Source organism: Onychostoma macrolepis, chromosome 08 (assembly GCF_012432095.1).
Source record: "Onychostoma macrolepis isolate SWU-2019 chromosome 08, ASM1243209v1, whole genome shotgun sequence".
Taxonomy (NCBI): domain Eukaryota; kingdom Metazoa; phylum Chordata; class Actinopteri; order Cypriniformes; family Cyprinidae; genus Onychostoma; species Onychostoma macrolepis.
This window is the reverse complement of record NC_081162.1, coordinates 16,037,821-16,065,116: the sequence shown is the minus strand read 5'-3', so window position 1 is coordinate 16,065,116 and position 27,296 is coordinate 16,037,821. Positions and strand designations below refer to the sequence as shown.

General features: G+C 37.0%; 3 protein-coding genes across 7 annotated transcripts in view; all 3 read left to right on the top strand.

Moving 5' to 3' along the window:
- elapor1 (endosome-lysosome associated apoptosis and autophagy regulator 1) overlaps positions 1 to 4,927 on the top strand; it is a 30,482-nt gene extending 25,555 nt beyond the window's left edge. For both annotated transcript variants that reach the window (XM_058785707.1, XM_058785706.1), the window contains exons 13-22: positions 515 to 649; positions 761 to 1,024; positions 1,457 to 1,630; positions 1,734 to 1,884; positions 1,971 to 2,064; positions 2,193 to 2,294; positions 2,826 to 2,952; positions 3,081 to 3,259; positions 3,861 to 4,026; positions 4,182 to 4,927. In XM_058785707.1, coding sequence (XP_058641690.1) covers positions 515 to 649; positions 761 to 1,024; positions 1,457 to 1,630; positions 1,734 to 1,884; positions 1,971 to 2,064; positions 2,193 to 2,294; positions 2,826 to 2,952; positions 3,081 to 3,259; positions 3,861 to 4,026; positions 4,182 to 4,250 — 1,461 coding nt within the window. In that variant the 3' untranslated portion in view covers positions 4,251 to 4,927. The remainder of the gene's footprint in view (positions 1 to 514; positions 650 to 760; positions 1,025 to 1,456; positions 1,631 to 1,733; positions 1,885 to 1,970; positions 2,065 to 2,192; positions 2,295 to 2,825; positions 2,953 to 3,080; positions 3,260 to 3,860; positions 4,027 to 4,181) is intronic.
- Positions 4,928 to 4,961: 34 nt separating this feature from the next.
- si:ch211-163l21.10 (basal body-orientation factor 1) lies at positions 4,962 to 12,555 on the top strand. Its single transcript, XM_058785732.1, has 12 exons — positions 4,962 to 5,111; positions 5,213 to 5,465; positions 5,565 to 5,630; positions 5,771 to 5,914; positions 6,016 to 6,096; positions 6,279 to 6,349; positions 6,497 to 6,641; positions 8,811 to 9,163; positions 9,271 to 9,411; positions 9,508 to 9,612; positions 11,731 to 11,799; positions 11,908 to 12,555. The coding sequence occupies exons 1-12, from the start codon at positions 5,074 to 5,076 to the stop codon at positions 12,005 to 12,007; spliced, it is 1,566 nt and encodes a 521-aa protein (XP_058641715.1). The 5' UTR covers positions 4,962 to 5,073; the 3' UTR covers positions 12,008 to 12,555.
- Positions 12,556 to 12,701: 146 nt separating this feature from the next.
- mapk14a (mitogen-activated protein kinase 14a) lies at positions 12,702 to 27,031 on the top strand. Of its 4 annotated transcripts, none has more exons than XM_058785744.1 (12): positions 12,706 to 13,094; positions 15,287 to 15,416; positions 16,280 to 16,338; positions 19,876 to 19,987; positions 20,145 to 20,174; positions 20,710 to 20,757; positions 20,911 to 21,025; positions 21,661 to 21,732; positions 22,475 to 22,554; positions 24,225 to 24,303; positions 24,623 to 24,796; positions 26,387 to 27,031. In XM_058785744.1, exons 1-12 carry the CDS (start codon positions 12,976 to 12,978, stop codon positions 26,452 to 26,454), a joined length of 1,086 nt encoding a protein of 361 aa, XP_058641727.1. In that variant the 5' UTR covers positions 12,706 to 12,975; the 3' UTR covers positions 26,455 to 27,031. The 4 variants fall into 4 exon arrangements, with proteins under 4 accessions (XP_058641730.1, XP_058641727.1, XP_058641728.1 ...); XM_058785743.1 differs by lacking the exon at positions 22,475 to 22,554 and adding an exon at positions 23,386 to 23,465 and having other exon boundaries at positions 12,709 to 13,094; XM_058785745.1 differs by lacking the exons at positions 20,145 to 20,174; positions 22,475 to 22,554 and adding an exon at positions 23,386 to 23,465 and having other exon boundaries at positions 12,707 to 13,094.
- The last annotated feature ends 265 nt before the right edge of the window (positions 27,032 to 27,296 follow it).

Here is a 27,296-nt window from a genome sequence, read left to right as displayed (position 1 = left end):
TTTGACTGTATTTTATACCATTGTATATGACATTTACAATTAGAGCTTGAAGAACATTTTTTAAGTGTCTTATGTTCACCAAGACAGTACATACAGTAAAATTAGCAACATTGTGAAATATTAGTATAATGTAAAATAATTTATATTTGAATATACTGTATATTTTAAATGTCATTTATTTTTGTGAGGGCAATGCTGGATCTCTAGCAGAAATAATTATAATATGCTTGTTTGGTGCTTATGAAACAGTTTTATTATTAATATCGAAAAGAGTTTGTGCTTGTTAATATTTTTGTGGAATGTTCAAAAGAATAGAAATAGAAATCTTTTGTAACAATATAAATGTCTTTACTGTCACTTTTGATCAATGTAATGCATCATTAATGAATAAAAGTATTATTCTTCTTTTAAACCTTACTTACCCCAAACATTTAAATGGTACAATCATTGTAATTTCTTAATTCCTTAATTTAAGGAGTATCAATGTCTAAGATTTGTCTACATCTCTTTGCAGGGGCAAAATGAATGGAGTAATATCGTGGAGAGTTGGTCTGGCACTATAGGGAAGCAGTCTTACTCTTACCTTATTAAAAGCAACAACACCGTTAGCTTCACCTGGGGTTTTCAGCGTACTGGGATCTTCAGTATGGTAAGATTAAACTACAATCTTTCACTTCTTTTCCGTTTTGTTTTTACTTTTTTTAACTGTTAAGTAACAGAGATTTTAGACTCCAAAAAGCTTTGTGTGCCTGTATTACAGAAAAATGAATACAGCTCTGACTATGCTAAGATCTACTCTGTCCACCTCACTAATGTGATTGGGGGTGTGGCATCAGAATGTCGTCAGTGTGCTCTGGCTGCCGTTGACTCTGAGTCTGCCTGCGTCCCATGCCCTCCAGGACACTACATGCTTAACGGCACTGGAGTGTGTAAAAGCTGTCCCTCAAATACCATTATCAGGCCCGAGCAGCCAATCGGAAAGCAAGCCTGCATACCTTGCGGACCCAATACTTACAGTAATGAAGTAAGCATTATTTATTTACACAAAAGAAGTTCAGCTTTAAAACTTGTCTTTAGACCATGTGCTCTTTTCCATTCCAAAAACACATTCTGTGTGAATAGCCCCTGTTCACTGCAGTTTAAAGCCTTTGTTTTTAAGTGTCTTGCATTGATATAGCTAGCTTTTGAACAGTACCTGTTCCGGCCAGTAGGTGGGACTGTTGTCAGTCGACAGGTTTCAGTAAACATTATTGATTCAAAGAGCTGATGAGGTAATAATAGAAGTGTTCAGCAACCTTGAGAACTTATGTCTAACCGCTGTGCTTAATACATTTGTGCACAGTTTGAAATGTGACCTTGTAAATGTGTAATGTACATACTTTCCCAAATCATGCACTTTCCAGCTCTTTTATATATCTATTCACTTCTGTCATATGTTTGTCCTCTCTGTTCACAGGGCCGTTCTGCGTGCATGAGTGACTGTACATTAGCACTGCATCATAAAGGAGATATGCTGAATTATGATTTCTCTACGCTGGCAAATGTCACTGGCTTCCAGAGCAGCCCACTCTTCACCAGTAAAGGGCTGCAGTATTTCCACCATTTCAGTGTGGCGCTGTGTGGGACAGAAGTAAGAGAATAAATTAGACCAGATTCATTACTGAACTATGTAGTGAAGTTTGAGTTGTAAAAGTTCAGAATGAAACATTAAAGTGTGTCTTTCTCTCATTTAGAACAGAGCTCTTGCATCCTGTGTGGAAAATGTAACTGAAAGCAAGAGGGATGTAAAAGGCTACATCTGTCAGTCTACCGTAGTGCCTTCTGAGGTCAGGGATCAGAGTGTTGTGTCCTCTCAGCCCTTCAGTATTGGAGATAGCTTAATTGGTGAGTGCTTTGAAATCTCTATCAAATAAACCTATCCTGCTGGGTCCATCCTGTGGATTCATCAAATGTAAACTTTTTATACTCAGGAGTGACAACTGACTTCAAATTTGATGACATCTCGTCATTGGATGGCAACTTTCCTGTTGAATCAGAGCTGCCTGATGTCATATTCTACTACAGGTGAGTGTACTTGCAATGATCTGTGTTTAGTTTATTCTAATGCTTTTAATATGACCTCAACTCAGTATGTCACTTGATTTAGTTCAGACTGATCTGTAATGACGTTCTTCCTCTTATGGTGTCAACAGATCTAGAGAAACGACACAAGCGTGTAAAAATGCAAGATCAGCCTCCATTAGGCTCCGATGTGATCCCACTGTAATACTGAAGAACCATGTTTCCCTACCAAGGTACAGCATGAAATATAGTTTTTCCATCTAAACAACACCAAAATTGCTTAGTGCGATTATCAAATCACAAAGGCTGTGATTTAATTAAAGGGATAGTTCACCCAAAATAACCCTCATGTCGTTCCAAACTCGTAAGACCTTCGTTCATCTTCAGAACACAAATTAAGATATTTTTGATGAAATCTAAAAGCTTTCTGACCCTGCATAGACAGCAACGCAACTGACACGTTCAAGGCCCAGAAAGGTAGTAAGGACATCATTAAAATAGTCCATGTGACATCAGTGGTTCAATCTCAATTTTATGAAATTATAATTTTATTCCCCGCAAATGGTGCAGCCCTACTTTTGGGGCACTTCCAAGGAAAAAACAAGACCAATCAAGACCAATCTGATTTGAAAGTGTGTGTGTTGAATATTGCATGGTTTGGGACTGAACTGTAATACTGGTTTTATGTATGTATTCCAACTCAGACGATAGAAGAATATTGCTGTTTATTACTTGTTTTCTTTGTGTGTGTGCATTTGGTATAGCAACTGTTCAGAGGGCACCTGTGATGGCTGCTCGTTTCATTTCCTGTGGCGCTCCCAGTATGCCTGTCCTCTCTGTTCTGAGAGGAACTATAAAGAGATTGTGAGCGCTTGTATCCAAGGAATTCAGGTACATGTCAATTCACATCATGACAGACCACACAGTTTGTGAATGAGACTATTTTCCTGCTCTGAATGTGTTTATTTTACCATTTATTAGATGACTTAATGTAGCTAAAATGTGTTTATGTTTCGCAGAGAACTACCTATGTGTGGCAGCAACCTCTGAGGTGCACAGGTGGGGTGTCACTGCCTCCTCAGAAGATCAGTGCCTGTGTGACGCTGGACTTCTGGCTGAAGTTTGGTGTCTCCATCGGAACTGTGGCTGCTATATTGCTCATTACTATCAGCTGCTACTTCTGGAAAAGGACACGCAAGTGAGAGTTCATTACTTAAAGTGACACTTGAAAATGGGACCAAAAACTGGTTTACTTACTTTGACAAGAAGTAATAAAATTGTTGAGGTAGAAAACAAAGCAGCATACAGGTGAAATTACCTAGGTTTAATTTGATGTAATGAAAATGTAAATAAATATTGATGAATTATCGATGGAAAAATATTTTTTCCACATTATTGTTAAATAAATAAAATAAATTAAAATCCTATAGATGTTAATCGAATAATGCCAACTTAAGGAAAAATATATTAGTTTGGTTATTTCAAACAAAAATACTTTTTAAAATGTTTGTTTTTAGCCCATTGCATCTCGAATTGCATTTTGGCCAAGACATTATCATATATCTATATTGATAGATTACATACATGAATTTAAGTGTAAAATCATAGTGGATAACTGTATCGTACAACACTGACTTTGTGAGGGAAAGAAATTAAGACAAAAAGAACAACATACAACTTCATGCTGCCACAAAGATGGATGTGAATGTGTTCTTTTATCTCTATAAGCCTAATTGTAGATAAATTGGGGATAAATGAAGACTGCTGTATGTATAAGAGTATTTATGCCCTCTCTTTAGGCTGCAGTATAAGTACTCAAAGTTAATGATGACTGCAGGAGATAAGGAGTGTGAACTTCCGGCTGCAGATAGCTGTGCCATCATGGAGGGAGAAGATGCAGAGGATGACCTCATCTACCTCTCCAAGAAATCTTTCTTCACCAAGATCAAGTCATTTTCCCGAGAGGTAAGGAGGTCACAAGGCAGACTTCAGTTTGGCCGTACTATAAACTCTATAGCTATATTCTTGATGGATGCTATACATGTTTTTAATGTTACAGTAATAGTAGCATTAACAGGCAGATACAGACATTTTCTTGACAAACTGCTGATATTTTACAGAGAACGTCAGATGGCTTTGATTCTGTTCCTCTAAAATCATCAGCTGCACAGGAGATGGAGATGAACTAGAACTTCTGAGACACAGAGAGAGCCAGCAAGAAATGTTTGGCCTGTCACAACACATCCTTGATGCTATATCTGACAATATAACATCCATACTTTTATTCCCAAATAGACTGAGCGAAGAAAAAAATATTGAAAAACATGTCTGCCTTATTCAAGTCACTTCATAAACCTGTGATTTCAAGACTGGCATAAGAAGATTTTTTAAAACTTTTTTTTTATTTTTAATGATGTGAGGTTTTTTTAAAGACCTGTAACATATGTGTATAGGCTAATAAAAATGTATCACCTGTATGCTTGTGAACGATAATGCTGGAAAATTTACATTGGATTTGTTTGACGTCATCTTGTGATATTATCAAATATTATCTTTTTTTTTCTCTCTTATTTTGGGTCAGTGAGATGTTGTTTTCATGAGTTGAGTGCTTGCAATATGTTGCAGTTTTCGTTTTTTTTTTTTAATCATTCAAATGTTTTGGCATATGTTATTTGTATTTTAGGAAATGTCATCTTGTTTGTAATGATTTTCTTAAAGAATAGAGCCTACTTGATAAAGCTAATGTGTCCATTGTTTATTACATCTTGAGATCAACTGTAATTACACCAAGCTACAACAAGAAATAATATCAATAAGGACAATAATAATAATAAAAATGTCTAGCTTTTATTTGCTATTTAAATCATTTCTCTTATGTTGCGTCAGTTTGTTCAACGGAGTGGCTCAGACAGTGACCGTCTCCATAGTAACGAATGTAAACAGAATGAAACTATGGGCCCGTGCAGCTCCAAAATCATCCGATAGCTAGTTAGTTGTCTGAAGCGCCGAAACATGCCGAAAAAGAAAGGAAACAAGGGCAAGGGAAAAGGGTAAGGATGAAAGATGAAGCCTACTTTTAGGTTTGATTTATACAGTAAGCCTTTGAGGTACTTGCTCTCTCTAATTGTCTTTACACTTAACGTTTTTACAGAAAAGGTAAGAAAGAAGGCAAGCATGAGTCTAAAGCCGACAAGGAGTCAGAGATCGAAAAGTTCAAATCAAACGCTGATTTATGGGAGGCGAAGTTTAATATCACGGAAATTTCGCGTGTCGAGTATCGTGAAGCTACTCGCGCGCTCGCTAAAGCCAACGAGGAGCTCGCGAACCAGCAATATAGAGCCGAGAAAGACACAAACGATATTATTGCTTTTCTGAAGAGAACAGACCGTGAAAAGACAGCAACGGTTAGTCTGCTTTTGTCATTATACATCTCTATCATACACATTTCAGTTTATCCACCTGTGCTGTTCTTTTCCTACTAACGTTAATTTGCCTCCTGTAAGATTGCTGCATTAGAAGAGCAACTAAAAAGAGAAAAAGCGAAGGCTTTACAAGAGAAAGACCTTCTGGTAAGCACTGATTGAATTTGAGTTATTTTTCCAAATGAATTAGCATTGTGTCAAGCTGTTACAAGTGAATTTCAAGAAGCTGTTATCATGCAAGACTTAAGTTTCACCCCTCATTGGTTTCAACTGACTGGATGTTGCAGGTGGCTGAATACATGCAGAAGATTGATGCTTTAGAAGACAGGTTTAAGCAGAGGTCAAGCGACTTCCAGAGGATGCAGGGCGAGCTCAAAACCATTAAGCATTTTCGCAAAATAAAGGCCAATCTGGAAGAAGACCTGATCAGTGTACAGCACAGTCATTACTAATAACTATTTAATGTAGTAAGCAATGTCGATGCATCAAAACTCCAGAGATTTAACATATAATGTATTTCTTGTGCTTCTAGATGAGAGAAAAAATGTATATTGCTGACCGTGGACACCAAGAGAGTCTGGCGAGAACAGAGTACAAGTTCTACACAGCACGAGTGAGAAAACCCAGATGCCAAATATATTATGCATCCATTTATATGAAAGACATAATGGAAAGACACATGTTTCAGAAAGTGCATCAAAATCCATTTGTTATGGCTTTTTAGATACTTTGTTTAAACCAGATGTGCCATTAAAATACGTGCTTGAACAGTCAGCGATATCTTCTTCTATATAGATTCACCTTGAGAAGGAAGCGGAGCAAAAGATCACTCAGCTTGCACAGCAAGCACATCATGAAGCTATTGCGTGAGCAGCTATTCTTTCAATACTATTAATGAAGCCATTATTCATTTCTGTCATTATGGTTAAAGACTGCATATATAACTTTTGTATGTGTATCATTGGTGTTTATTGGTATATATGAGTCGAATCTTCAGTTTTTGCTCCTAACAGGCAGCTCGGTACAGCGTCACATACTGTGTTCAAGGAGAATGTACGATTGAATGAGGCACTGAATTATTACCTGAAAGAGGCGGAGGAAATGAAGCGGACAAATGTAACCTTGACAGAGAAGAATGCTTCCCTTGCTCTCTTAAAGGTGCTACCACTAACAGACTATCAGTCATTTTAAGAGACAGTTTCTCTGTAGAGTATTTAATTAAAGCGTAAGCTTAATGAAATGGAAGTACAATTTAGCCTTGTAAAACCTGACATTTGAAAAAATTGTCTGGCAAATCAAATTTTTTAGAAATGGAACAGTTTATTCACACTCGAGAAGGAAAAGAACACACCAGCTTTATTAAGAGGCCCGAACTGCACAAAATATGCAATTGGGTGAAGATATTGTTATTTATATGAACAAAAGTATGATTTTGAAATTCTAATAGCTTGTAATGTGAACAATATTCTATAGACTACTTACATAAAATGCATATAAATATCAGTTGTCACTCTGTATATCCCAATAATATTTCTTAGTAAAATTATATTTAAATGCCTAGGTTCTGTAGTTATTATTGTGGAGGCAAAACATATAATGAAATAGAATTATGACTGAAAGAAGTACAGATAAACGTTCCTCAAAAGCCTGATGTATCATATTTGATACTCACTTTTTAACTTAAATTTGTGCATCAAATACAGGTGCTGGTCATATAATTAGAATATCATCAAAAAGTTTATTTATTTCACTAATTCCATTCAAAAAGTGAAACTTGTATATTATATTCATTCATTACACACAGACTGATATATTTCAAATGTTTATTTCTTTTAATTTTGATGATTATAACTGACAACTAAGGAAAATCCCAAATTCAGTATCTCAGAAAATTAGAATATTTACATTTGAGCTTCAATTAATGACCATCCCTACAGTATAAATTCCGGGTATCTCTTGTTCTTTGAAACCACAATAATGGGGAAGACTGCTGACTTGGCAATGATCCAGAAGACGAACATTGACACCCTCCACAAAGAGGGTAAATCACAGAGGGTCATTACTGAAAGGTGTGGCTGTTTACAGAGTGCTGTATCAAAGCATATTAAATGCAAAGTTGACTGGAAGGAAGAATTTGGGTAGGAAAAGGTGCACAAGCAACAGGGATGACTGCAAGCTTGAGAATACAGTCAAGCAAAGCCGATTCAAACACTTGTCAGAGCTTCACAAAGAGTGAACTGAAGCTGGAGTCAGTGCATCAAGAGTCACCACACTCAGACGTCTTCAGGAAAAGGGCTACCAAGCCACTTCTGAACCAGAGACAACGTCAGAAGCATCTTAACTGGGCTGTGGAGAAAAAGAACTGACTGTTGCTCAGTGGTCCAAAGTCCTCTTTTCAGATGAAAGTAAATTTTGCATTTCTGGAGGAAGAGTGGAGAGGCATAGAATCCATGTTGCTTGAAGTCCAGTGTGAAGTTTCCACAGTCAGTGATGATTTGGGCTGCCATGTCATCTGCTGGTGTTGGTCCACTGTGTTTTCTGAGGTCCAAGGTCAACACAGCCGTATATCAGGAAGTTTTAGAACACTTCATGCTTCCTGCTGCTGACCAACTTTATGGAGATGCAGATTTCATTTTCCAACAGGACTTGGCACCTGCACACAGTGCCAAAGCAACCAGTATCTGGTTTAAGGACCATGGTATCCCTGTTCTTAATTGGCCAGAAAACTCGCCTGACCTTAACCCCATAGGGGGTATTGTGAAGAGGAAGATGCGACATGCCAGACCCAACAATGCAGATGAGCTGAAGGCCACTATCAGAGCAACCTGGGCTCTCATAACACCTGAGCAGTGCCACAGACTGATCGACTCCATGCCACGCCGCATTGCTGCAGTAATTCAGGCAAAAGGAGCCCCAACTAAGTATTGAGTCCTGTACATGCTCATACTTTTCATGTTCATACTTTTCAGTTGGCCAAGATTTCTAAAAATCCTTTCTTTGTATTGGTCTTAAGTAATATTCTAATTTTCTGAGATACTGAATTTGGGATTTTCCTTAGTTGTCAGTTATAATCATCAAAATTAAAAGAAATAAACATTTGAAATATATCAGTCTGTGTGTAATGAATGAATATAATATACAAGTTTCACTTTTTTAATGGAATTAGTGAAATAAATCAACTTTTTGATGATATTCTAATTATATGACCAGCACCTGTATGATACAGTAGGCTTTATAGAGAGCTGGCGTTCAGAGATGCTCGTGTTTGCCATTGTGTTTGGCACATTGCTTCTGTCCAGTGATTAGACTGACTCTCAAATTCTGCAGGAGACAAATGAACTGATGAGAAAAGAAGGCGATTCCCAGCTGAGGTCCCAGCAAAATGAGATCTCCGAGCTGAGGGCTAAATTGGTCACACTTGAGCAAGCTCTGGGCATCATATCTGGGGAGTTTGAGCAGGAGAGAGAGGAGGTGGAGCGGCATGCCATGGTCAGTATGCAGGCCAACAGCGTAGACCTCGAGAGGTTGGAAATGCTTCTAGCTGCCCGCGAGAAGGAGCTGGGCCAAGTGAAACGGCTGGCTCAAAGCATCATCGAGCAGCGCAAAGAACTTGAACTCTTTTTTCATGAAGCTCTTGACCATGTGAGGAAGGAAATAAGAACACAGCAACATCTCTACAGGTTTGCTCAAGTTATGAAAACTCTGTGAAATATCGTTTAATAGGGGATTTTGGATGATAGATTCATTTGGGAGTGCTTCACGCATTTGAAGATTATCTTGTATGTAGACAGGAGGCTCTGAAGGCCTATCGCTGGAGGATGAATGAGGCTCGGGCTGGAAGGTTGGAGTATCCTCGTATACGGACCTTCTCTAATGCCCCACGCAGCACCAATGATGTTCAGACTGACCTGGAAGAAGCTGACAAATGGTGTGAGAGCTTTTAGCACAGAATTACTAATTGCTCTTAACGTGCATCACTAATCAAGATGACTATGATGTTGAAAATGGTCTGGTGTCATTTTAGGAGCAACTTGAAAAGCTCCAGTGTGGATATTTCTGATCTAACATGGGAGCAGAAAGAGAGACTACTCAATCTGCTTTTTGCTAAATTGAATGGGCAAAAAACAAGGTAAATTAATTTATATTTGTATTTATAGACATAAATACACACACACATTACATATATGTTATTTTCAGAAAACCTCAACTAAATAAGTTGTAATGCAAAATTGTTGATTAGATTTTTTTTTTTTTTTTTTTAATGTATACTAATGGTTGGAATTCAGTATTTATTTTCAATGTTATTGTTGTTAAACAAAACATTGTTATTTTATTATTAAATATAAAAATTAACATTAAAAACGAAGAAAGTGATGTCCATTGGAATGTGTGCTGGATCCGAATGAGTAAAAAGGGATTTGAATATTGCGTTCTGTTCTGTATGGAAGACATTTGGTTGAAATGGCAGTACCAAATAAAATAAAATAAAACAGCAACGCTGCAACGTGTTTTTAGCACTGCCATGCCTTCACTCAAAGAAACGGCATCCAGAATTCAGATTTTGATTCTCTTAGGCCTGGATTTCTTTGCATTTCACAGATTCCAGTGAAATTCAGGGTCCCAAATGCTTATTCATTGTTTCATCCTTGTGCAGGGGTGCAAACTTGTCACTTTTCGGCGAAATTCGCCGTTTTCACCTTGAAATTGGTCATTCACGTAAATCGTGTAGATCTGTAAAAAAATTAAAAATGGGGATCGTATCTGCGCGTCATCTGTGTCACGACACCTGTAGCGTTTTTTCCCCCTGTTGGCAAAGGAATGGCCCCGCCCTACTCTGCCTCTGATTGGCTTACCTTAATGTTCTTTCCCTCAACCAACCAATCTCACTGCTGAAGCATAACTTTTAGACGCTGCAGGCAACTGTCCATATTTCCAGAGGCTATGTAAAATGTGAAGGAACAAGCTAACGGCAAGCAACTTATTTTTGAAGTAATTGGGCTATGTTGGTGGTTAGATTAGCCTGTTTGTAGCTAGCTAAATTAAGTTCACTGTAGAGCAGGACCGAATGCATTTGTATCTGCTGTAAATTATGGTGTTCCAGTATAAATGGTGATTACCGCGTGAGGCTGCTGTTTTTTTTGTTTGTTTTTGTTTGTTTTGCATGAGGCTGCTGTTGCAATAGCTATGAAGATTGTAAGTTACGTTATCGCTGCATTAGTTCGCTACCCTTTGCAAAATGCTCCTCAGTCTCATTTGTCTCGGTCTCATTTGTCTCGCATATCAGCTATTACTCTGACATGAAGTCGATTTGAGAACTGTTCGACCTACAAGTAAAGCATACTGTTTAATGTACATTAATATTAGTATCACTCAGCTCAAGTGGAGGCAGCGCTAAGCTAGGGCTGGACAATAATTCAGTATCAATATGTATCACGATATAATTTTTTTCAATAACGGTGATATGATTTTTAAACACATTTCCGATTTACATTACCAGTGTTTCCCATACAATGATTTATTTGTGGCGTTTGACTTCGTTGAATAAACATGAGCACTGCACGTTTCAAAAAGCGGGTGATTTATATGAATGTATCTCTGAAGGGAACATACTGTCTTCAGAATAGTTTTGATGTTATTTTCATTTTATCTGATAAAGTAGCGTTCATGAGCGGAGCTGCTTAGATTACAGCCGTTACCGGGGAAACCGCTAGTTCTTCCGCTCTCAAAGCGCCTCCTACTGGCAGAGAATCAGATTCTACTCCGCTGTTTTCGACATAATAATAAATGTTTTTTTGAGCAGCAAATCAGAATATTAGAATGATTTCTGAAGGATCATGTGACTGGAATAATGATGCTAAAAATTCATCTTAGAAATCACAGGAATAACTAGCATTTTAAAATATTTTCAAGTAGAAAACAGTTATTTTAAATGGTAAATATTTCAAAATGTTACTGTTTTTGCTGTATTTTGGATCAAATAAATGCAGGCTTGGTGAGCAGAAGAGAATTCTTTAAAAAACTAAAATCTTACTGTTCAAAAACCTTTGACTGGTAGTGTATGTTAGCCTATAGTTTGGTTTGTCACCTTTTTCACCCCTGACGAGTTTGCACCCCTGCTTGTGTGAAAGTGTCCTTGTTTCTGTAGTGACAGACAACACAGTGCCAAGTAGCTTTCGTGGCCCAATTCAACTTTACAATTAAACATATTTTGTTTTGTTTTTTCTTGGTTTTTTTTACTCCCTGACAGGAAACCAGCCCATCTTCCAGCTCTATCAACATCTTCCTCTGAGAAGATCCAGGTTGGCAGTGATGCAGGGTAAGGCCCACTGTGATGGATAACACTTAGGATGTTCTTTCACAAGAATAATTATAATGCTGTTTTGTGGCCTTATACGTGCTAAGTCAAACCATTTTTCCTTCACAGGTTTACTGAAGAAAAACGTAGCCTGACCTTTATAACCCAGATGCCAATGTCCAATATGACCTCTGACTCCTGTGTTCTACCAGCCCTTAAGAGCACATGACTGTAAATCTTTTCATATTGTGTTACAGTCAAATATTTCATTTAAAAAAATATATAGAACAAGACTGTAATTCCCTGCAGTAAAATCTTCAAAATATATTTCATCCATCTTCAGACAAAAATCTTCCACTTCCTTCTCCATCCATTGATTTATTTTGTTATTGTTCTATTAGGTTCAGTCTGCAATGTTAATTTATGTTTTTTTTCTCTGCTCATTACTGCATTCTGTGACTATATTGTTTTTTTTTTTTCGTTTTATGTCAATCATGCTATATAACAATTTTTCTTATTTTTCTTTGTTCTTATAAAGTGACCTTGAGTGAATGTTTTCATGTAAAATAAAACTATAAATGATTATAATATTATAACTATAAAAAATATTATTTCATTAAAAACAAATGTAGAAATATCTTGGAGAGCTTTACACCATCTTCCATTATGTACAGAAGTTTGTTCTCTGATGTTATTGTGCATTGTAAAGTTCAAAAAACCGAAAACGTTTTAGTGTGGTATAAATATCGAATTCAAAGACTTGCATTAAATGTTGCATAAAACGTTGTAGTACATCAACAACCTGTGTGTGTTGCCTTTGTTAAATCCTCCTGTGTACGTGTAAATGTGTTGCAGGGGGCGCGCTTGGGAACTCACTTTGCATTTTTTTTTTTTTTTTACGCTGTGACTTTCATTTGTAGCAGCAGGGAGAGACGCAGACGGGATAGTGCTCGAGATCACCGCGACCCGGAACCGAGCAACTTCTCAACACTCACATTCCAAGAATATTTGGAGCCGCTGGCATGAATTAAACACACCGAGTTGGTTCGCTCTTGAGTATCCGCGTGCACAGTCGACTTTATCGGTCGTTTCCTTTCCATTTTTGATTGTTGCAAGAAGACTCGACCGCCTTGAATCACAGGCAGGCTAGGGAAAGCAGAAGTCTCTCAACTCGCCTCGGGCGCTCGTTCTGCAGGCATGTCGCAGAAAGAAAGACCCACTTTCTATCGACAGGAGGTCAACAAGACGATATGGGAGGTCCCTGTGCGATATCAGAACTTGTCTCCCGTCGGCTCGGGTGCATACGGATCTGTTTGGTAAATATTTAGCTGTTGTTTCGATGGCGGAACGATGTGTCCCATTCATTCTTACGGGCCCGTACAAGCATTGCACTGCGTTAGCAAACTTGCTAATAAGACCAAAGTCCGTAGTTTGTTATGCAAGAGGTATTGCTAGTTACAAAAAGCGGGTTAAAAGTGCTTGTAGTGTTGCAAAGTGTTTTTAACGTGTGTGATTTATGCTTTATAAACATTTAAAGTCACGTATGTTGCAAATGCCACCTCGCGTGCACGCACGCATGCCACTTCAGTTGCAAAGTGATAAACCTTTTGCGGTGGATGAGCAACGTGATGCACACGTTAAAATTGTCGAAGATATGAACGCGGTGCACTGCAAAGTTGTTTTTCTTGTAAACTGCGATGTTTGTTGGTGATCGAGAACCACACGTTTCTTTATTCGCCCTACTTAGTGGTGTAGTGTGGTCTTAATGCGGACATCTGGTGGGGTCTGTCCTGAATGAGGTCACCCCACAGATGATGCATCATGACTGTGTCTCCAGAAACAAGGGAGCTGCCGTTTTGGGCACCTTAGTGTGCTTGTGAGGCGCTAAATTGCTGTCTTTGTAGGTAACTCGATAGGTTTTGATACGCAGCCGGTGAGTCAGAGCTGCGTGTAATTTCAAGACTGTTGTCATAGCACTTAATTTTCTCGTTTGCTTGTAGTAACACCACGGATGAGGTGAAGCACTGGGTTTGTCTTATGTTATTGTCTTAATCTCGTGATTAATTCCTGTGGATTGCTCGTTTGGTTTGTTTAGCTGCTATGAGGAAGTTTGTCGGTGGTTTTGTGCTTGTTTTCTGACACAGTTGGATTTATGATTCACTTAAAGGTGCACTCAGTAATTTGTTGCTAATTAACAAAACATTACAGGTAAATAAATGAACCACACGTTTGAGAAAGATCATTACAAAATGTAGTCACACTCAAACGAGGTGTAGACTCCAGACTTAACAATATTTTTTATTCTACGTGGAGCGGGTCGCCCCCTCATGATGTTTACATCACATGACTTAGTCTGTCATGCAATTAAAACTAAGTTACATTTACGTTATCTAGCACTTTAAGTCAGCACTCAAGATAACAAAGAATTAAAAAGACTAAACAAAAGATGCTTAAACAGATTGGCTTTTGGTTATGAAGTGCAAAACTACTGGTATTATTGAAATGAAAAAAGAGCAACTCGCAGCCATTGTGGTGGCAGATGCTCAAAGAAGCACTCTGATGTTTCGAAAGCGACATACTGTTTTTAGGGAAACATTCTACAAATTGTTATATATTAAAGAGGAAGTACATTTTTACATTGTAAAAATTGCACATTTCAACTTCTGAATTATTGTGATCAGCAAACACACTTGTCACGACACAATGTTTTTTTGAGATGTGGCCTTTTTTTAACTGGTCATGTTTGTGCACATCCAGAGACTTCTTTGGTTTCTCAAACTCAAAACAAGTGTTACCTCACTCTTTAATGTTTGCAAATGATTTTCAGAAAGGGCTCTGTGATATTAAACAGACAGGTGTTTGAAGGCCAGGCTCATTTTCTAAATTACTCCTACTCAGGGCAGACAGGTTGTTTATGCACCAAAGTGACTGTTAGAAGTTGCAATGCTAGGCAACCGTGCTATCTAGATTATATTTCATGGGCCCCCTTATTGTGTCTGTGTAATTGAATATCTAATGAACAGATTGCACTGGGTTTGAAGTGCCAGGCTCATCTCTCAGCTTATGTAGTGGTTTCAAAAAAAGAGAAGCTCTGAGATTTTCTTTGATAAGATCTGTTAGTTCTCTGTCAATTTATACACGTAAAACAAATATCCTGTGGTTCTTGAAAGGTTGTTTCTTGACCCTTGCAGTTAAGACTACTTCATTGTTGTGGTGGTCAATGTGTGACAAATTATTTAACTATTTGTCCTTGAAAAGGTAGTTTCTGATTGGTTGCAATAGGTATGTTTTACTGTTTAGTTCCTTCTGTAAGCCTTGGTGGTTATTTCCATGAGGAAGTGAGAATCTGGACGGTTTTTGTTTCAGTCTGAAATGCATAGCAAGTCAATTCAGTGCCTCTCATATGCTGACTCCTACTTCCAACTGTCTTTAACTTTGGTCCTGTTGTAGCATGTTGGAGTTTCAGTTGTGCAACAAAGTGAGGGCATGTTTGAATCATGTGTTTCAGCTCTGCGTATGATGAAAAGACAGGATTGAAGGTCGCTGTGAAGAAGCTGTCAAGGCCGTTTCAGTCCATCATCCATGCCAAACGGACCTACAGGGAATTGCGTCTACTCAAGCATATGAAACATGAGAATGTGAGTTTGGATCGCAGGTATTATCAAACTGACAAGGCTAATATGCACAGTGGTGTATGGTAATCCCAATGGTTAAAGGCTTAGTTCATCCAAATATTTAAAATTCTGTCATTATTTACTCACCCAAACCTGTTTTTCTCTCTTACACAAAAGAAAATACATTGCAGACTTCCATTCATTTCTTAATTAGGAAGACTGAGCTAGTCAGGGTAGTGGCATATTTAATTTTTAAAGTGAAACACACATGCCGTTGTAAAGTCTAACCCTCATAGCCTTGTTTTCATTTGCAGAAAATTCAATATGGCTTCTAACCTTATTAATGTCAGTGGGGCAACATAATGACCATGAGTGAACTGGCAAACTAGAATTTCTAAATTAAGAGAATGTTAACTAGTTACTGCACAAGATAAAAGTCCTCTTTCCATTGGGTCCCCAACATAATTCACAGTAAATAATTCTTGTTGGAAATCATAAAATAGAATAGGTCAATAATAGGGTGTTTACTGTAAAATAGCAGTGATGTGCAATTGGAAATGTGGGTTATTATACTCTTAAATCAAGCCCTGTCATTGAGCTATTGTTTGCTCCAGGGGCTCTGGAGAATCATTTTTCTCACTGTATCCTTGAAAACGCCAGCAAATTCTAAACAGCTCTCCTCTGCTATTAGAGTTAGCCATTATTCTGTCTGTCAGAATCAAACATAGTAATTCCTCTCTTTTTCTTATTAGAAATTGGTTTATACAGGGAATTCTTTAACTGCTTAATTCTAGATTTGTCAGGTTACGCTATGAAATCTTAATGCAAGACTGTACTTGCTGTACTAAATGATACTGATTCGTGTTCTTTGCACTTTGTGCTTGTAGGTGATCGGCCTGCTGGATGTTTTTACACCTGCCACCAGCCTGGAGGAGTTTAATGATGTGTGAGTCAGACAATTACTTCCTCCCTAAGAGATCTTTTCACTGGACTTGATTCATTTTTTTTTTCTTGAATATGATTATACTTCATGCAAACTAGTCCACTCAAACATTTGGGTTGAGTAAAATTATTTTTGAAGAAATTAATTCAACAAGGGCACTTTAAATTATTTAAAAGTGACAGCAAAGACATGTATGTTATAGAAAAATTGTGTCAAATAAAAGGTGTTCTTTTGAAGTGTCTATTCTATTCAGAATCCAGAAGAAAAAAATGCATCATGGTTTTCACACAAATGTTAAGCGGCTCAGCTGTTTTCTGCATTGATGATGATGATGATGATGATGATAATAATAATAATAATAATAAATATTTCTTAAGTGCCAGATCAGCATTTTAGAATGTGTCACTGAAGACTGGAGTGATGACTGAAAATTCAGCTTTTCCATCACAATAAATTATGTTTTAAAGTATAGAAGTTATTTTAAATGGTAATATATTTCTAATATATTATTAAATATCAAATAAATAATACTGTTTTACTGGATCAAATAAATGTAGCCTTGGTGAGCTTTTTTTAATAACATGAAAGAAAATCTTGCTTACTAAAAATTTTGAGGGATAGTGTAAATTCATTCAGAAAATCATTTTATTGCAGACAGGTGGGCAAAATGAAGTGGCCACTGCACATCAAAAATAGAAACTCTATGTCTACCAACTGAAGTTGTGATCAGACGCTTCCTGTGTAAACAACGGTGTTGATCATAATTAGAGCGATTTGATTTTGATGCGCTGTGTCCTTTAGTTCAGCTTTAATATAATCCCATAATATAATAGTACAGTTTAACATACCCTTGTGTGTTTACCACTAATTTCTAATACCGAATACTGCATTATTTATCTTGTGCCATTTGTTACATGACTAGAAGCATGTTTTCGGGCTCTCATGGTTTTATGGAGCTTCGGGTTTCCACAGAGACTGAGCTTTTTGTGCTGCCTGGCTCCAGCCTAGCAGCTGTGGGTTGGTGGGGAATGCTAAGGATACGGCCAGGTTGTAAAACCAGATGCTGCTGTGACTTAACATTGATTCTGTTGCCAAAAATAGACCTGACGCACAGTGATGGATGAAGGGCATCCACACTTTGCTTCAGTTTTTCATTTGTCTGTGCAAGGAGAAGCGATGTATGTTTGTTTACTGTCTCTAATCTGTGTTTTTTTCCCCTCAAAATCTTTGTGGGGGTTGGATGTATTTGTTGATTATCTCTAATGCTGAGTGTGCCTGTTGGGTGGAGAGTGTTTCTGGGATTAAGTAGGGTTTATTTTAAGCTCTGCTGTGTGTGTCGTACCACAGTGGCTCTGTTTGACCTGTAGCTCCACCCTCTCGCCAAGAGTCAGTGCTTATTTAGACTCTACTGTTGGTTACCGTGAAGTGTTTGCTTGATAAATTGAAGACTGGAATAAAATCTGATTGTTAATGTGCCTAAATATACTGTGAGCCAGGTTCAGTGGTCAACACAGTTGCACATTGGCAAAATCAAAGGACTTACTCATTTAAATGAACCCTTACATATCTGTTGTTTCTGTTCTACCTTTAAGTGACTACTTGAGTATAACAGTCCTTCTTAAGTAATAATATATATTTATTATACGTACACTACCATTTAAAACAGCAGTCTGTTATGCTGCCCAAGGCTGCATTTATTTAATTAAAAATACAGTAAAAACAGTAATGTTGTGAAATATTATTAGAATTTAAAACACAGGTTTTCTGTATTAACATTTTAAAATGTAAAATACCAGTGTCACTTGATCCTTTAGAAATAATTTTTTAACAATGTGAAAGTTTTTACTATCACTTTTGCTCAATTTGATGCATCCATGACAAATAAAAGCATTCATTCATTTATTTAAAGAAACAACCTTACTGGCCCCAGACGTTTTTTAATGGTTGTGTAATTTCATGTAAAGCGCTTTGAATACTCAGAAAAGCAATATATAATTTTAATGAATTATTATAATTACTATTATTTAAGGCTGGGTTTTGACACATTTCACGATTCGATTAGATTCTCGTTCACAAGCTTTCGATTCGATTACCAATTTGATTAAATTCAATAGCGATGATTTTGGATATATATCAGGTACAGTACATGCCAAATTTTCTCAAGGAAAAAAAACCTCAACTAATGCTGTAAAATATACATGAGTCAGTTGGTACTACATAATATTGAAAGTTAAAATTGACTAATTTGTTAAAATTGACTAATTTGTTAAAATTACACCTAATGAAGTTTTTAAAATAATAAAGTTACAATTAGCCTACATAACATTTCTACTTCAATTTGTTTTTTTAAAATGTAAACATAATGGTGGCAGTCATAAAAACTTGATGGATTTATTCAAACATAAATTAAACATTGAAGAACAGTAAATTAATGTTATATGATGCATATATTTAGCAAAATGCCCCTCTCTGCAGTTTATTTCTTTATTTTTTATTTTATCTGACTAATGTGTTTATGGTCACCAAATATGTTTTCCTGAGGTAACGTTAAATGTGACGTTACGTGACATTGTTTACAAGCCGTTATAATATTGATGTCTTTGCGCGGCTGAAACACTGATTGAGCGATTACATGAGACAAGATACGGATTGTAAAGTTGTACTCTTTCTATTTTAACTTACCTTCGGATGTTTATTTCGTGCTGAAACTGGTATTAATGTGGAGGAGATGAAGCACTACGCGCTGCCGCGTCTGTTGAACTGAGGCGCTACAGCAATCTGTCACTCCACATTAAACAGCGCCAAAACGGCATTTATTATTTGAATACTGCAATACAATGGACAGAATTTGAAATCTGAAACTTTTTCATATTAAAAGTACCAAAGCACAATGCTTATTGCGATATATTGGATGGGAAGTGCCCTTCAACTTTCCTTCCATTAACTGAAAACAGACTAACGTTAGACTGATTCTTGGGATTTAAGAATCGGTATCTTCCGTAAAAATGAGAATAGATTAATATCGAGATATCGATATTTTTTACCCAGCCCTACTATTATTATTATTATTATTATTATTATTTATAAGGTCATTCTGTGAATGCCCAAATATTTAATAAATAAATATTAAATAAGTATCTGAAGTATTTAATCACTATTGTAAGGAAAGCAGTGAAATATTTATTATATGATTGTATCAGCACAGCTCTAGTTTATATCTCCCTGTGGCTTCCTGTTTCCTCTCTTACAGTCCCAAAATAATCATTAAAATATGTGCGAACAACTACCCCAGGATATTTACATGAAAACTGATCCAGTCGCACATCTTGATGTTGACAGTAGTTAGAAGTTCCCCATGGCCAAAATTTGTGTTAAGTTGCTGCTTCACTTCGGAAGCGCAGTCAGCCTTCAACCAAAACAAGATTATTGGATTTATCAAAACAGAACTAAATGTTCCCTACGTTTCAGTCTATGCTGTCACTCCCAACACCGGGTTAAACAGTTGGCAGGAGAATAACATTCCTGTGTTCTGTTTGGCAGGTACCTGGTGACTCATCTAATGGGTGCTGACCTGAATAATATTGTGAAGTGTCAGAAGCTGACCGATGATCATGTTCAGTTCCTTATTTACCAGATCCTGCGAGGGCTTAAGGTGAAACTGCACTTTTTCAATCCTGTTACAAACACAAACAGGAATCTCTTAATTCTGATGTAAATAAGACTTAATCTGGAATTTGATACTCTCACATAACCTAACCTAACCTTATCCCCCCCTCCCCCCTCCCTTATATTTCTTTTAATTTTACCAGTACATCCATTCGGCTGACATAATTCACAGGGTAAGTGTTCACTCAGGCATATGAGAAATGGCCTGCAGGTTTTTTCCCCCTTAATTTTTTTTGTGTTTGTTGCCCCGTGGAGCCAATTCTCCCTGGCATCACCATGCTGCATGCTCAGGCCTGCTGTTGTGCAAAGACTAAAGCCAGAAATTGCTAGAAATGAGTTCTGACTTAAAGGAATAGTCTGTGTTATTTTCAGCTTGATGCCTGTGGACAGCATCGTTGCCATATTGTCGATTACCACAGAAGATATTTGTGATTTAATTTTTTTATTTAGTTTCTGTTCCATAGAAGTCACATAGGTAATCTGAAAGATTTTGACAACATTACAGCTCACATAACGTTTTTGTTTTAAAATCTATTCATGTTTATGTGTTCGCATTGCTTTTAATTTAATTTGTTCTAATGAACTTGAAATGTTTTGTCTCTGGAAATTGAAATGTGAAAAAAGTGTTACATCTATACATTTAATTCATAAATTGCTGCAAATATTCTTTTAAAACAGTAAAACTGATTGTCACTAATTATTTCCCAGGACTTGAAACCCAGTAATCTGGCAGTAAATGAAGACTGTGAACTTAAGGTGAGTCTGTTTTTTTTTTTTTCTTCTTTTTTTTATATAGTTGTTATACTTTTGCTTGTAATGTGGTTACTCAAATCATCCTGTAAACAATAATAGTATGTTTTTCCCCCAATTTTTTTTTTTTTTTTTATATTTTTTTTTTTTGTATCTCAGATCCTTGACTTTGGTCTGGCGCGACACACAGATGATGAGATGACAGGTTATGTGGCCACAAGGTGGTACCGTGCTCCAGAGATCATGCTTAACTGGATGCACTACAACATGACAGGTAACACAGCTACACCCACATCTGATACAATACAAATCAACTCATTTTGAATCAGTGGAGAAAATTGCTTTTTAGAACAAGATGGTGTAGATCTTTTATGCACAACTCTCTTATAGAAATATAATTCTATTTGAATATATTTTTAAATGTAATTTATTAAAGCTGAATTTTCAGCAGCCATTACTCCATACTTCAGTGTCACATGATCATTCAGGAGTGTTGAAAACAGTTATGTTTAAGCTGCTTAACACAATGTTTTTTTTTGTAACAATGTTTTTTTTTTGTAACAATGTAAGTGTCTTTACTGTCACTTTTGATCAAGTTAATTCATCCTTGCTGAATGAAGGTATTAAAAATAAAAAAATAATAGGCTTTAAAAATAATTTTACTGACCCCAAATGCTTGAATGGTAGTGTAGTTATGACAACTACCAAGCAAGCTGACTGGCCCATGCTAACCAGCCAAATCTTGATGGGTTTGCCTAAATGTCTTTTGAGGATTGTGGCTGTTGATCCATGTTGTTTTTTTTTTTTTTTTTTTACAGCTCTCTGTGACAAGATAGCTGGGTCAGGACACAAGAGCGGGAACATGTGCTTGCTTCCTCTCCACTAATGTTGTTTCTTGATTTCTTTCAGTGGACATTTGGTCAGTGGGCTGCATCATGGCTGAGCTGTTGACAGGCAGGACTCTGTTTCCTGGCACAGATCGTATCCTTTTCCTCTCATTTCCCCCCCTTCGCTGACCTACAAAATGCTCTCTGTAAATTGCACCATGGCTCCAAGCCAGAAAATGCGTGATGTAGTGTTTTTAAGTGTGTATTTGCTCATGGATAAATGTTTTTTTTTATAAAGTTTCTCCCCTTTCTCTGTCCTTGCAGTGTGTATTTGTGCTACGGCAGAAGCTCTTGTCTTAAACTGAACTTTTGTCCTTTCTGCTTAAGCTCCGCCTTTAAGCTACGCCCAAAGACGCAACAGTGATTGGAAGGATATATCATCCATCATTATGAGAACACGATAAACTGCCCTGCAGGAAATGACATGCCTCTTTCTCGCTTCTAATTGCCAATGACAAATGTTTTCAGGTTTCAGCACTTGCAGTGTGTTTTCCCCCCTGGCTTTGCATATTTGACACACTGTATCTTGAACGGCTGCCACTCTAAATGCATCTGGATCCGCAACCTATGGAACAGAAATACTTGCCAAATATTTTCCCCCTCTCACAGGCAGAGAACACCTGTGCAGCGTCTTCTGACCTGCTTTTGCTGGGCAGGCTGAAAATATTCAACCTGTGCTATTTTTATCAGCTTGCTTGTCTTTCCACAGATGTGACCAAAGTGTCTACGCTATCCTGTTCTTTAAGTAATGAACCCAAAATAAGCGTTTCATGCTTTGTTTTTGTGGCCTGTTCCTTGTTGAGCCACACTAGTTTTCCTTCATCTCATTTTATTAGACATCGATCAGTTGAAGCTTATTATGCTTCTGGTTGGAACTCCAGGACCTGAGCTGTTAATGAAAATTTCATCGGAGTCTGTGAGTTTGATATATTTAGGAAGTGTGTACTTGCTAAAAACGCCTGTCTATGTTGATTTTCAAAGTGGAAAATCCATTTGAAGCTGGCAGCTGTAATAACTTTTCTCTGGTCCGGGCTGGATGAGGATTCTTTGAAAAGGAAGTTCAAAAGAACAGTATTTATTTGCAATACATTTTTTGTACTATTATAAATATCTTCACTGCCATTTTTTATGAATATAATGAATCCTTGCTAAGTTATAATTTCTTAAGTAAATAAATGCATAAATACTAACCCAAAATTGGTAGACCATCTACAAGACTAGTTACCAGATCTTAAAGTGAAAAAGCTAGTTTTTGAAACATGGTGGCTGGATGACCAGCTAATGATCTGCTTGGACCAGCTAGAAATCAAATACAGTTAACACTATAAGCTGGATTTTCCAACAGGGAATGTGTGTTGATTGTCGCTAATTGAAACGTATGCTTCTCCAGTATTCTCTAACTAAACTTTGACCTTTTGGCTTCACTTTTAGAAGAAAGACTGATTTGAGGTTCTGTTTGGGACTGAATCATCATGTAAACTGAAATTTACAAGCCTGAGTTTTGTCTTCCAGCTCTGCTGATGTGTTTCTCAACTGATTCTAATCCTTGTCAAAATCTCTAAAGCATGACATTCTTCTCTGCTGTATATGAACACAATTTGCATGCCGATTTCTCCTCTCTCTTTCTTTGATCATGTCTTTCTCCCTAGAGCAGTGGAGAACCACAATGTAATGTCTAGATAACATTTGATAAATTTGCATTACACTAAATTTGTTGACCGTGAGCTCCTTGACCCGGCCTTCAAAGATATAAACCAGCTTCAACAGATAATGCGACTTACAGGAACTCCACCTGCCTCTCTAATAAGCAGGATGCCTAGCCACGAGGTGAGCTCGCTGTCGCCCAGCCCCTTGTTTGCAGAATACCCATCATGCCCTTTAATTAGCAGACCTCATTTTGGAAATACGGACTGCATTTAGAAGAATTTAAAAAGTCCTATTCACGTATAGTAAAGTGATGTCACACGATCAAGAGAGATGTTTTTATGTGCCGGATAAACACAGCCATGCGTTCTGTAATCACTCCAGTTCCAAGCTTGAGTGATACAAAAAGCGACGTTGGACTAAAAACCCCACACAGCAAATCAAATTAGGGAAACAGAGCAAACTGATACAATATTCATTAGAACATTTTCAAGTCCGGTTAAACCATTATTTTTATATGGAGAATACAAGCAAAAGTAATAGTTGTAATAAATTTAACCCAAAGAAGTTCCTTTATCTTCTCCACTTTCTCCTTTGCTCACTGCTTGCCGCTGAGCCGTCATGCGGTTATTCACTGATCTATGCGAGCTGAAATCACTGTCCGTCATCGCCAGCACAAGCACAGACCCCTCTGCCTTCTGAAGCTGTTTGTTTGCTGCATTATTCAAATGGCACTGCATACTAACACCACAATGTTATGATTCACAGGGTTAGCAATGTGCAAAACGCAAGCAGTTGTCATGGTGATCAAGTCAAGAATTGCATCAAGCTCAATTCTTAATTGTAATATTAACTTTAAACGAATATAGCTGATACTTTGATAATGACAGTAATCAACATTATTTCATTGCCTCTGACTGCTTCACCTGGTTCTTTCCACAGGCTCGTACTTACATCAACTCACTTCCTCAGATGCCCAAGAGGAATTTTGCCGATGTGTTTATTGGAGCTAATCCACAAGGTAAAAGTGGTCATTTTTATCATTTTTGTGGAAAAAAAGGATACTTTTTATTTATTTATTTTTAAGAGTTCTTGATGAACAGAAAGTGCAGAAAAACAGCATTTGAAACATTCTAATTGTCTTTACCGTCACTTTTGATATATTTAATGCATCCTTGCAGAAAAAAAATTGTAATAGTTGTGCATGTGCAAATACAGTGTTTGGTATATTTTAGTATATTTTGTGTATGTGTAAACATTATAAAACCAACAGGACAGTAAAATATTTAGAGAAAATAAGTATTTGTTTTTGATTAAATATTTAATCCTTTATGTTTTAGCTGTGGACCTTCTAGAAAAGATGCTGGTTTTGGACACGGATAAGCGCATCACGGCGGCGGAGGCTCTGGCTCACCCATACTTTGCTCAGTACCATGACCCAGATGATGAACCCGAGGCAGAGCCTTTCGACCAGAGCTTTGAGAGCCAAGAGCTTGATATTGAAGAGTGGAAACGTGAGTCAAGGGTTTTTGCTCTGTTTATAAGGAGAATGCCAAAAAGTCTTGAAGCAATGAAGCAGTTTTGTTCACTTGAGGCATTGAGTTAGATTCCCCCCCATCCTGTCAACAACACATTGTCCCCCCCAAAACCCCCATCCTCCCACCCTGAACCAGAGTTATTTTATACTATTATACTATATTTATTTTCATATATTAATTTACTGTTACTTTCTGAATAAACCATTACTAATTGAATTGTTTTATTTTATTTTTTTAATTTTTTAATTAAGTCATTTTGTTATGTCAAAAAAATTAAATAATTTAACAACACTGCGTCGTTAGCGTTGGTATTGTATCAGACACCTGCACTTAACATTATATGAAAATCAAGCTCAAATGGAGTTAATAATGTTTTTGACCAGAGAATGACGGAGATGGGGTGTTTTGTCTGTCGTTAGAACGGCTGTAACTGTTATGCAGTGCATAAGTGCATTATGCTTTCATCAACTTTTACAGGTTATATAACTTTGATTGTAGCTATATGGGCGCTTAGTTTTTTCTTGTTGTTTAATACACTTGGCCAAAATCTCAAATTAAGCGCTTATGCACATAATGCACAGGATATTTAAAACGTATATAGACAGCAAATAACTAATTCTTCTCCACTCTTCAAACACACAAAAACATTATCCTTTACTGACATAGTGTTTGAGTAAAGAAAACGCTGTACTATTCAAACACCAATTATTTATTCACCCTTGCATTGCGAAAAAGCAGAGATCTCATCTTCTCCAGGCTGTGCGCGCGTCAATCTGAACGGAGGCGGGGTGAAGGTACGAGGTCTCGCTGAGAGCTCGATGATCCAATGGCGTTACAGTTTTACTGACAAGTTATTTTAATGCTTATCATTGGTTTACTATTTTTAAAACTCTCTGATTTAAAATAATAAAACGAATTATAAGCGACTCAAGTTTGGATAATTTTTCACAGCACCTGACTGGGCTAGGTATGGCAACTGCCATACTCTGCCATACGCAAACGCCGCCCCTGCTCCCACACCTTGGATGACTTGGGTCGCACGGATTTCTCTGCCTCCGCCATGTATCTTTCCTCTACCTCCGCTCGTTTTTTTTTTTTTTTTTTTTTTATTTATGAGGCGCCAAACTCTGCTAGCATCCGTGAGCGAGAGAGACCGAGTGTGTTCACTCCGCTCCGCCCTCAACTAAAGGTTTTTTTTTTTTTTTTTTTTTTTAATAATCAAACGTCTCCGCGTCGCGCGACACAACGAATCGATTATGAAATTCGTTGCCAACGCTTTTAGTAATTGATTTTTATCGATTTAATCGATTCGTTGTTGCAGCCCTAGTAATTTTAGTGCTTCAACAAATTATTTCAGTTAGTTGCATTGGCACTATTTCTAATTTGTTTAGCTGTTTTTCATCTAATATTTGTATATCTTTTTTCAGCTTTATTTCAATTAATAAAATGTTTCCGTTAATGAAAATAACGGGCAGTTTTGATAGCCATTATTTAGGATAATCTAGATTTATGTTTTAATGTATGTTGCAGTCACAACCTTAATTGTTTGTTTCTGTTCCTGTTCAGGTCAGACATATGAAGAGGTGATAAGTTTTGATCCGCCAGTCTTTGAGGGGGATGAAATGGAATCTTGACCTTCTCTTCTGGATTGCAATCAAACCAACTGTACTATTTTTACAGTAATGCTGTCATTTTGCAGTATTGTAATCAGCCAGTCAGTAGGATGTTTGACTGTTTCTTTTTTTTTTTATGTTGTCTGCTGGGCCAAACGGAAGGAATAATTTAATAGAAAATCATTATTTTACACATTGAAACTTTTCAAAAGATTCTGATAGTAATAATATCAACAATTGTTTTTCATGCAAGTCCACTTGTAAATGTAACATCTACCTGAAATTTCTTAGTATTTAGTTGTGCTGTTATAATGTTCTTTTTGTGTACAATGCATCACATTTGCAGTACTTTTTAAAATGTTCAGAAAACATTGTTCATTCAGTTTCTGTTAATATATATTTTTTTCCAATCAAATAATGAGCATTGTATTTAAAGATTTACAGTACGTTCCTCATTAATCAGTTTTCATAAAGATGGGATTTATTGGAGTCTCCTTTGATAGAGCTAGGATGAAAAATGTAAATTTTTGCATTGGGTATTGGTGATATGTTTAGGCTATTTGTAAATATATGTTCCATAAAGCTTTTCGAATCTGTAGCTGTTTTATTTCTGATCTTTTTCACATTGTTTGTGTGCGTTTCCTAGGGAGAGAAAGTGTGTGTGTGTGTGTGTGTGTGTGTGTGTGCGTGTGTGTGTGTGCGTGTCCACCTGAGGTTGCTACTATGAACTGTATGCGATATGATTCTGCCTCCAGTAGCTGTTTTTAAAATGCTATTAATTGAATGTTCAAATATGAAAGTAGAGTAAAATATTTATATACTGTTAAGGTGGTATTTATGAACCTGAAAAGCTTCAACTGTCT